The sequence below is a fragment of the Rhopalosiphum maidis genome, chromosome 2 (assembly GCF_003676215.2).
Source record: "Rhopalosiphum maidis isolate BTI-1 chromosome 2, ASM367621v3, whole genome shotgun sequence".
NCBI classification, from domain to species: Eukaryota; Metazoa; Arthropoda; class Insecta; order Hemiptera; family Aphididae; genus Rhopalosiphum; species Rhopalosiphum maidis.
The window spans coordinates 45642944-45654963 of record NC_040878.1 but is presented as its reverse complement, the minus strand read 5'-3'; the positions used below and the strand labels follow the sequence as shown (position 1 = coordinate 45654963).

Genomic DNA, 12020 nt, shown 5'->3' with positions numbered 1-12020 from the left:
GTCTCTGTCTTATTAACATACATCGTAACAAATTTGCGTTCAGCAGAAAACATTTTGTGATGTTAGTTTTAATATTAGAGTAAAGTTACCTATTATCAAATTAAAAGCTAAGAACATTATCTAAAAAATTACATATGATTTTATTGATATTATAATTTTAAAATGAGCTATGTAAGATATTACAACTTTAAAATCTTCATAACTCGTTTTAAAATGATAATATCACTAAAATCATATGTAATTTTTTAGATAATATTCTTACCTTTACATTTTATAATAGGTAAATTTACTCTAATATTAAAACTAACATCACAAAATGTTTTCTACTGAACGCAAATTTGTTACGATGCATGTTAATAAGACAAAGACAACACGTGGCATCCTCTTATAAACGTTTATGTCTCAAACGAAGAATGAGTGTTTTATTATACGATTTTTTTAGCAAGAACACATTTCACACTTTGAAGACCATTACGTCCTATATAGACTCAGATATTAAAATTTTTTTAAGCATGAAAGATTTACATGTATATTTCTAAAATAATATTTTGCAATTTTTTTTTTTAAATAATAATTAGTATTATTTTATTATTACCCACTCTATCCAATGTATATTTTTATTTTGTAGGTAAAGATGTAATATAGGATTTCAGGATAGGTCGTGCAAATGAGTGCCAATTACACGCTAAGTATTAGCGTTGTGTAAATAGCAAAAAAAATGTAATTTGCGGCGAAGAGATACAATTGGGGTTGGAAGACACATATTGATGATCTTATACTTGGAAATCTATCATTTACCCTTAAAACAAATGCATACATATTTTTAAATGAGTTGCACTAATTTTTGTTTTTGTATACTTAATAATTGTAAACAACAATTTTCCGTAAGTATAGAATTGCCAATTGGTGACATGCACGTATATATAATAATTAAGGCTGGGATTTTAATAATGCTCTAAATTATCATAAGAAATGCTCCTAAAAAAATTCGAAAATTCATTAAACATTTTTAAAAGAAACGCATTACAAAAATACGTTAAAAAATTATTTTAATTTATTTATTCGATAACTTGCTGTTATAATCATTATTTAAAGTTTAATTTGTTAAAAATGCAAGATAAAAACTACATTAAAATAATCAGTACCACCTGAAACACATATTTTGTTTATGGACCTATGTGTTAGAACATCAAGAAAAAAATTGACATCACATCAAAATCCCAGCCTTAATAATAATGAATTATTCAAGTTGTCGACATAATTTACGTCTATGTTTTACTATATAATATAATATTTCCACTAATCAAAATATCGTCAAGGTAAATAAATTTCTACGAGAAATCTAATTATGTAAATTATAAGTCAAGGAATACAGTTTATTATAACAATGCCGAAGACAAACATGAAAACAGATTTTAAGCCGTAAAAAGCAACAGAAAATATTGTGTATATAAAAAAAGTAGAGCCTTTAGGTAATATCGAGATATATAAAAAACAATCCTGGGATAAGATTTACCCGATAAATGGATTTTGTGACGTCAAACAACTACGTCCGTACTCCGTACTCCTCTGTTTTTCAAAATTAAATTTTACAAATGGCATTACGTACCTATATGTGAATTATTTTTGCCACAAAAATTAGATTTAAATTTATAAAAAGATCATATTATATATCTAGTATGAGTATGTCTTCATATTTTTCCTGCATAGTTTGTTATATTGTTAATAACATAACATCTATTATCTAAATTCTAAATTCTTATAATATTTGAATTGTATTCTTTCTATTCAAATCAAAAACCAGTAACAACTATGATGAGACAAATGACTAAATAAAGCAACTTTAAAATTGATACGAAACATATAGGCTATAAGTACCTATGATTATATAAAAGACTCTTCATTATAAACGTCCAGTACGCTTAGTGATTGCCTTATTTCTGTCATTTAGACAGTTATATATTACTGCGTTGCACGTTGAATAGTGTACACCGTACAACTAAAAGTAGGTACTTATATCCACTTAATAAATAATACTGATATATTGATGGCTGCAGTATATCAACAGTGAGGAAAATTATCTCTAGGTTAGGTTCGACAATCGAAATGTAAAGTACCTATCTAAAAGATTAATTTTGTATAAAATCTCGTTTTTCTGCTTTATGAGCTACTAAACTTTTGACACTCATTTCGTATTAAGAGACCACATACATGCGAAACGTACACACATATAATATATCGCTATAAACTCATATATATTAGGAAAAACTATTGTACACTGAAGGGACATTTTCGATTTGTCGTTGAATTGAACAATGGAATATTTACCGAAAATATTAGCTAATATCAGTACAACATTCTTTGTAGAATTGTGGTCGTAACATTCTTTTTTTTAGGAATGACGATTTGTAATATTAAAAAAAAATACTTCAAGACTTTAATCATAATCGAAAACTACTTTAATTATTCAAAATTAAATAATAAATATTTTATCTTTACATAAGCCACATTAACTCTTCACCATTATGTAATATCTTATACCTCGTTTATATAATTTAAAAATTTATTTAGATAATTAAATTAACACTCGATAAAATAATTATAACGCGGATGCTGTAATGCCTGTATTGGCTGTACTCTATAAGAATTAAGAACGTAAAATGCAACTATAGGTATACAAGTCTTGCTGAAACAAACATCGTTTGTATAAATTTCATGGGAAAATCTTTATCACTTCTCCACGTTCCACGGTCAACAGTTTTAAGTTTTTAATCACATATCTACAATAATCGTCACTCATCATTCTATATTTCTATGACAGTTTTATGAGATAAAAATGAACTCTAAATGACTAAGTTATAAATCAAAATAACTAACAACATGATCAATATTAGTGATAAAAATATTGGCTTGAAATAATAGGAAATCATAAACTATTTCTTCAATATTAGTCATCACTAGTTTGGATTTTATATCTCAATAGAATATAAAAAAAAATACTTTAAATAAATCAAAAATCAGTAAAAATACTAAAAATCCTAAATATGTTATGTTTATACCTATATTATCTATGACTTGAAAGTTATTTGATGTCTTAACTGATAAGAATAATACCAGTGATAAAAAAACAACGTCTATCGATTCATCTATGATGATAAGATACATTTTTATAAGTGATTTGAAACTTTTTTTTGGTATCTGTAATTTTATAAATTAAAACTAATTATAATATTTAATGATTTTTATAATTTTCACGATGACTTAATCAAACATTTTGAGTTGATTAAGCCATTTATCGAAGTTCCTTATGTAATAACGCGTTCGTTGTGTTTCATGGAGTTGTAAAAACTCGAAGAACTGTGGGAAAGGGTAAGTACCTATTGTTTGTTTTGGCGTAACAACGATTATCCATAATTCAATTGTAGAAGGTCGTACAATTGTATTGTTTTAATTTTTCAAATACATTGATATTTTGTGCACATGTATAATGTGTGTGTGACATATTAAGTGTACACAAAATAATATTACTTTATTTTAGCTACACATATATTAAGCTTCATTCAATTTTTTAGTTTTTCCAAAATAATTTATGTGATTTTTCAATTTAGAGAAAATGTCGTTTTCGGTACGATTTAATGCAGAAGATGAAGAGGTAGAGGGATTGTGTACTACTCCCACAAAAATACAATCAACAGGTATTTAAACTTGCATAGTGATATAGTAAACAAAATTATTTAAACAAATTTTAATATACTTTTTAAAAATGATTATTTTTTGTCTATTCAGTATAACATAAGCTATGTATTTTGACTATTGTTTATTTATATTAGGGTCAACTGATGAACAATTAAAAACACCTGAACAATCCTTTGGAAATTCTCAATATTTAGGTTTATTTGGATTAAAAAGATCAACTAGCTTAGATGCTGAATATTCACCTTGTGATACAACTATTAAGCGCCTTGATAGTTTTCTATCAGATATTAAAGAAGGATTGTGGAGGAGCGATAGTGGTGGTGATTTAAGCATGGCATCAAAGTAATGATATTTTTATTTTATATTTAAAACATAAATAATATTATTTATTGTTAGGAAAACTGATGACTCTGGCCAAGATGATGATTCTGTTTCTATAATATCTAATGAAATTGATGAAGCAGAAGAAGAAGAACAAATTCATTATAATGTTATTGATAGACATTTGTTTGGTATTCGCCGCAGATACACAAAAATGACAGAAAAAAACACACCAGTAGATAATGTAGAGACAGCAAAAGATGCTTTAGAAGACTTAGAGCTGAAATCAAATACACCAGAAGTAATTAAATATGATTGCTCAGAAAATGAACTTCTAAAACCAAAAGATAAAATGAAATATATTATATTTATTTTGTTTGGTATAACTGGATGTTATGTTAGCTACAAATTTATTCCAATATATATCGTAAGTATAGTGAAATAAATAATTATGAAGAAACAAATCAAATTTTAACCAAATCCACTTTAGAGTTATTTATATAATTTCTGTCCAAAAACAATGATTTATTCAGAAATGTACATAAATAAGAATACAAGATTGTGTATTTGTAATTACAATTATTTAATTTGTTATTTCATCATTTTTATAGAGAATCAATGCTCCAGACATTTTAATATAAATATAAATTTAAATTTACCTATAAGCAGTATACAAATTATTACTTTTTTATGTATGCCGTCTGACTAAACCATTATTTTCAGGACACTCAAAAACATTTTACATACTTTGCTATTTTTATTTTCAGAATACTTTTATGCTTGGTAGTCTGATTGCATTTAAATTTAGACATGTCTTAGAAATGTTTACAACTGAAGATTTTAGAAAAAATCAGTTCCTACCTAATTTAGATTATATTCCTGATAATGAAGCTACTATTATACGATCATTGAAAGGTTTATATGATCTTGATCCACGTTTGATGTTGTTTAAAGTAATTATGAAAAAAATTCAAAACTCATTTACTTTAATTTGTGATTGAAGTTTTTAAAATTTACTAAAATTAAATTGTTTACTTTTATTACTAGGGATGGATGAACCAATTTCTCTATGATTATCGCCCAGAAACTTATCGACTTTCACTTACAATTTCTGTGTATGTTAGATTAAAAGGATCAATACTTATTATGTCTTATCCATATTATAAAGTTCCTAAAAGATCTTTATACAATGAAACCAAACCTAAATTATTGTTTGTTAAGGAGTGCATGTACAAGTTGTCAAAATGTAAAATTACTTTATTACCTCAAAATTTAGTAAATAAAAGGTATGTAATACTTATATATTAAATATTTTGAAAAATAATTGTATTTTTTTTTTTAGAAAATGGAGTAAAAAATACCCTATTTGCATAGAATTAAACTCCGATTCATTAATTGGTGTTAGACGCTCATTAAAATTTAGAAAATTTATTCAAGGAGCAGATGAGTGGATGTGTAAAGATTACGTTACACCGTCATTACAAGCTCGTAATATATTTTAATCATTAATAATAATTTTTAATACATTAATACAATATTATAGTTAAATTTAACAAAAAATTATATAATAAACATGATGATTACATAGTTATTTTTAATTAAATAATAAATAATTATATTAATTATTAAAGTATTTCTTGAGTAAAAAAAAAAAAACAGAATATTAAATTCTGAGTGGAACGACGAATGTATTAATTTTGCAATAATGTGCGTTTTTCTTTCACTCATCGCCTTTTGGAGCAGTAAAAAATACTTTGATTTTTAACAATGAAAGTGGAAAATTCTAGTAATAAAGAGGATCTAGTTAAAACTTAAATGGGTTAAAAATAAAAAATTCTCAATACTTTTTTATAACAGTGAAAAAAATTGAGGATAATGGTAATTTTTTCACAAATCTTTTTTTTGTCTTGATTTTGTGTTCTTGATGTAACTTGTAGATATTTAAATTCTAATTAAAATGAATAGTTATGTTTATTAAAAAAATATATCTGAAGTATAGCTTGTTTTATAGACTGACAAATTATCTCCGCTCAGAATCGTCTTTCGGATACAATGATAGATCATTGAATTCAAATTTAATATGTCCATGATGCATAATAGTATCCCAATATTGACACCTAACGTTCAACATAGCAATACTCATTTAAATACTTTTTTTATTTTGTTTTTTGTATTATATTCATTGTAGAGTCATATTACGAGGAAATGATGGAATGTGGCATATCAGATATGAAAGATGATTATGACTTTAAAAATGAAGCTAATTATTCTGAAAATAAGCAAAATGAAAAAAAAAAATTAAAGACTGATGTAAGGATAAAAAAATTTTTTTTTATTGTATACAAATTAATTTTGTCTATTTACAAGTTAAAATAAATTTATTTTTAACAAAAACTAATTTTTAAATATATCTGAATATGATGATTTATTAGAAATTAATTATATGATTTAAAATGTATTACTGGAGAATAAATCCAATAAATAGTAATTAATAACTTAATTATAGGTGATCCAAACTGATTCCAAAAATGATCGTAAAATCAATGAATCAGCGCCATGTACATCAAAAAATGCTGATAAATCAAATGACTTTGAAGAAGAAAATGAAGTAGATGGTGAATGGAAAACTGATTCTGATAAAATATATTTATTTGCTAGAAATGACCCAGAAAAGGAATTATGGTTTCACCGATTAAATCTTTCTTCTGCATTTGATGTGGTAGCTGCTGATGAATTGACCAATAAGAAAAAGCAAAATGTAGAAGAACACAACAAATTTATCAAAGCTTATCTTGGTTATCTATTTAATGTTTACGAATTATCTAATTATCCAGTATTGACTGATCAAAAAAAAAAAGAGGTATTAAAATAGTAGATATTATAAAATATAATATACATGTTATTATATTTACAAAATAATATTAGCACTTGTAATCAATGGACAATGATAATTTATGGTAAAAACTATGTTCAAAATTTTAGGGGGTTTCACTCACTCATTTATTTTCATAAATACAGTAAATGAATTAAAACACAAAGATTGGTTAAAAAAAAAATTAGAGCATACTGTAATTAGTATTAATAATAATTTATTTTATTTTAGTGTGATCATTTTTCTGCCATACCGTTGTGGGATTTACTGTATTTTTATATTAATTAATTTTATTTTTTTTATCCTAACCTTGTTAACATATTTAAAATATATAAATGTTTTTAGAATTTGATTGATGTTCAAATTAATGAAATTTCTGATGATCAACAGTATTTATGGTTAAATATGCTTTTGGGCCGTGTATGCTTTGATTACTTACAAAATCCTAAAATACTTGAAATGATTGCTGATAAATTTCAAAGAAAGTTAAATGCTATAAGGGTAAATTAAACTCATTTAAAAATAATGATCGCCACAAACATATTTTTTTTATATAATTAATGTTTTTTTTTTTTTTTTTTACATATAGTTACCAAAAGTAATGGATATGCTTGTGATTCGGAGCTTATGTTTTGGAAAGGGTGAGATTCCTTCTATACGGAATGTATCAAAACCTTGGATAGATCATCGAGGAATATGGTTTGAAGTTTACATTTCTTATAATGGATCATTTCAAGCATCAGTTGATACTAAACTTAACCTTATGAAATTAAAAAAAGAAGAAACTCGACAACAAAAAGAAGAAGTGTATAAAGAAGTTTTAATTAATTACTTTTTATTATTTTTAACGTTTTAGTTGGTTATAGAAATTTCTTATTATTTAAACTAAACATCTGATAGCTACAGAATATAGGTAAATCTAAATCTCCATTTACCATAAAAGAAAAGGAGTATCTTATTATTTTGATCTTACGAGTATGTTACATCTTGCATACTCTTGCATTTCTTGTGTCCATATTAAAAACAACTATACAGCATGGTTTCAAAAAAATATATTTAACAATAATAAATATTTTTAAAGTAGATTCAATGAAATAAGTCTTTCATGAGTTATCAATATTATTCTCTAATAATTATAATTTTTTGTATTTATTAAATGTTATCGTCTATTCAGCATCTCACTTTTATTTATTTTTTTTAATTTATCAGCATTATCTGTTAGCTTTGTTTGTATGTTTTCTGTTTCTAATAATGTATACAATTATTTACCTATTTTTATTAAAGAATGTTAACAATAAAAAATTAATTGGGATAATTGAGTATTATATTTTATTATTCTTTAGGTATTATAATTACTAGTTATTATTTTAATTTGATAGTATCATTTTTATTTTCATTATTTTAGTATTAACTATTTTTATAGTTTATTGGTACATTTCATATGTTATATAATTTGAAAAAAATTTTTAGAAGAAGTGCTGTGTATGATTCTAATCAAGAAGATAGTGGTGAGACATCAAATGACGAAGGCCATACACGAGAAGATGTTAATTTTGCAGAAAGATTGTTTGAACAGCAGTCCTTAAATGATCCACCTCCACCACAAGGAAGCCGTATTACAAGGTTTATGGAAAATTGCTCTTCTGGTTTTCTTGAACTGAAATTTGTTAGAAAAGTTTTTGAAAATGTTGCTAAGAAGGAACTTACTCTTGTTATCGATGTGAAACAAATAGTTGGGACACTTATAATCAATTTGCCTCCACCGCCCACTGATCGTGTTTGGTAAATTATCAATTAAATACAATTTTAAATAGAAGTAAAATGGTCAAAACTATAATAGTTAAATTGTACTTGCTAATAGCAAGGATTATTTATTTGATTATTATATTTATAAGCTACTTGCAATATTATTTTTAGCTTGTTAATTTGTAGATTTTTAATACAATTACAATTATTTAAATTCTACTATTGACTAAAATATTTTATTATTAGTATTCAACAAATAATTAAAGTAACTAACTTTATCTTTCTAAAGATTAGCACTCATTAATTGTATATAAATAGTGACTAATGGGTATTATATTAAATATTATAGATTATGATATACCAGGGGTCGGCGACCTTCTGAGACAGCACTGCCAAAAGTTACAATAAACATAATTTCCCAATTTTTAAAGATCCATTAAAAATGTTCTCAATATTATAGTATTTTTTTATGAATAATTGATTTTCGATTTAAATTAAATAAATTTATAATTCTCTGGTACTTCATATTAATATAAAAATATGAGTTTTGTATCTGTATTGTATACATTTAATTTTAGTTGATTATGATGGCCCGTGGAGATATTTCATATTCTTAAAAGCAACAAAAATATAATGTAAAATAATATATATGTCATTATGAAAGACGAAAATTGTTAAATGTCGTCATTAACCAAAATAATTCAATTATGTAGGTAATTGTAAAAACACATATTTTAAATTCAAATGTACATCTTTAAAACTTGTGGTAAATGAAGATAAATCTCAAATAATACACTGATTGTTTTAATATAGATACTATAAAATAATGATTTATTGTTGGCGGGTGATTTATTTGTACAGTTTTGGTTACCATGACATTTTGAACTGTACAACATTTCTGCTGCATTGTAAGCACATTTTTTAGTGACACAACCAGTTTTGCAATTGCATCGATTGAAACCTTTTGATGACCATCTATTTATTGTCCAGCAGCTTCGCGTAATGTTATCTCCCTATCTTTAATTTTTTTCATAGCTTCATCTAGTTCTAGAAATTTTTCTTTGCATGGGGAAATTTGAGCTCTTGTTTATTTATGTTTCAACACAGCATTTTCTGTACCTGGTTCAAACATCCAGGTACTTATTTTATTTAAAATTAAAATTGGCCTATACAATTTATACATTTCATCTTGACACAAAATAATAATAGCAAGTAAATTACGCTAAGAACCTCTAGCCCTATCAACATCTGGTATTAGGACACAAACAGTTGTACCGACTTTGAGCTTTGAAAATTTTTTCAAAGTCAAAACTATTTTTTTTAAATTCGATACAATTCTTTCCATAAATGTATTGAACATCATTCTCCAATTAAACTGGAGATTGACGTCAATAACCGGGGAATGTCTACATTTACAACCTTTACCAATTTTTAGGTAAATGACGTTATTTACCGAGGAATGACGACATTTACCATGTTAACATCATTTGGACGCAAATTTCAGCCTGTGTGATATACCATTACTTTATGTATAGATGCAGCAAATATTTCATTATCCTAGTAAATTATATTAAAATAAAAATGTTAGTTTATTTAGTAAACTATTTGATATTTACTTATTAGTCATTATAATAAGTATCAAAAGATTTATCATTAGGCGATTACTATAACAATTAATGCAACTAATGAATATAACTTTAATATTAATTACTTATTACTAATACCTTTGTTTAATTTTAATATTTGATAGCTTAGTTAATAAATTATACATTTCCTTTTTTTCATTTACTTAGGGTTTCTTTCAAAGGAAGTCCCCAGATAAACTTTGAAGCTAAGCCAAAAGTAAATGACACAAATGTTCCACTCATGGATGTTCTTACTAAAGCTTTACATAATATTTTAATTAAAGAATTTGAAGTAAGTCTATATATTGTTTATAAATTTTAAAATATAAATTTATATCTATGTGTGTATTTTATGTTAACAGAAAGTTATTGTTCTACCAAATATGATTGATTTTTCTATACCATTGATGAATAGTGAATATTAATTTAAACCTTAAATATTAAAGGATTATACAGAGGGTTTAATTAATAAGAAAAAAGTAATTGTAAGTTTCTTAAAAAAATATCTATGATTATAATGTGGATGTAAGCATTTGTTACCAATGATTAAAAAAATATACTAAAAAAATATGACTGTGATAATGTTTTAGTTTTGCCAATATGTTTCATTTTAATATATGTTTTTATTTTAGTTGATAACTTCTTCCAATGTTTAAATAGTATTTGGCTGTCAAAGTACCTATTGTTAATTTATTTTGTAAGATTTTTTAATGAAAGTAGTTCGATTAGCGGGAAATGCACATATTTAACAAAAGGATAAAAATCCTATATCCAAAAGGCTGTAATATCTAATCGAATTACCTACTGTTTACTTTATACTATTTCTATTTTAAGATTTTTAAGAAAGTGTGTTGTTTTATTTTGAATTTTAAAATCAAAGATACCTATAATAGACACAAAACAACACAATTATTTTTCAAATTTGTTTATTACATGATATTTATTAATTTATTATTTATATTATTATATTTATATTAATGATTATAATGCATTCATTATTATTGAATAATTTTAGAATTTATAACTTTTATAATATTTTATTGCACACTTTTTTTTTTTATTCACAAGGTGTATTTTGTATTAAAATATTATTATTTATTTAAGCACGTCTATATACTTTGAGTCAAAAATCAGCTCTGTGATTATTAATTATTAATTAAATTATGTTAAAATACAAAAAATATTATTGTAAATATATGTATTATTATTATTTATTATTATAAATTTCACTATACAAAAGTTTAAATCCATAAACACTAAAAACGTTTGCCGTTTGTATGAGCACGTGAGCCACATGTTTGATACAAAGACCATAATCATATTAAATGATTCAGTTTTTTTCAAAATTAGAAAAAATATTAAAAACCAGGAGATTAATGAAATTAAAATGTTGAAAAGTCAATATTTACAGAAACATAAACTCTAAAAAATTGCTATCTTCAATTTTTTTACCAAAACAAAATAATAAATTAAACCATGAAATATTTGTAGCTCTTGTCCCTGCAAATCTTATTAAAAAAAAAACAGAATTATGATATTTCCATTATTTCAGGAGATATTTCAATGGATAAATCCTCACGGGACACCCTGTTTATATATTTTATATTGATACACAGTCTCACATGAGCAGAAATTTGAAGTAATAGATCTACTAATTCATGTGATTGGTTATTCAAAATTGAATTTATGTTTCTACATCTGGATATATTAAAAACATTCAAATAGGCATGAACATTTTGATTTGTCACATTACATTGATA

At 24.7% G+C, this 12020-nt stretch overlaps 1 protein-coding gene across 1 annotated transcript; it reads left to right on the top strand.

The window, feature by feature from the left end:
• The first annotated feature begins 3170 nt into the window (after nt 1-3170).
• Nucleotides 3171-11215, top strand: LOC113551654 (testis-expressed protein 2). The gene is made up of 14 exons (XM_026954028.1): nt 3171-3369; nt 3609-3695; nt 3831-4038; nt 4093-4444; nt 4785-4970; nt 5065-5303; nt 5360-5505; nt 6206-6327; nt 6524-6877; nt 7235-7390; nt 7479-7696; nt 8360-8671; nt 10429-10552; nt 10623-11215. The coding sequence occupies exons 2-14, from the start codon at nt 3614-3616 to the stop codon at nt 10683-10685; spliced, it is 2562 nt and encodes an 853-aa protein (XP_026809829.1). The 5' UTR covers nt 3171-3369; nt 3609-3613; the 3' UTR covers nt 10686-11215.
• The last annotated feature ends 805 nt before the right edge of the window (nt 11216-12020 follow it).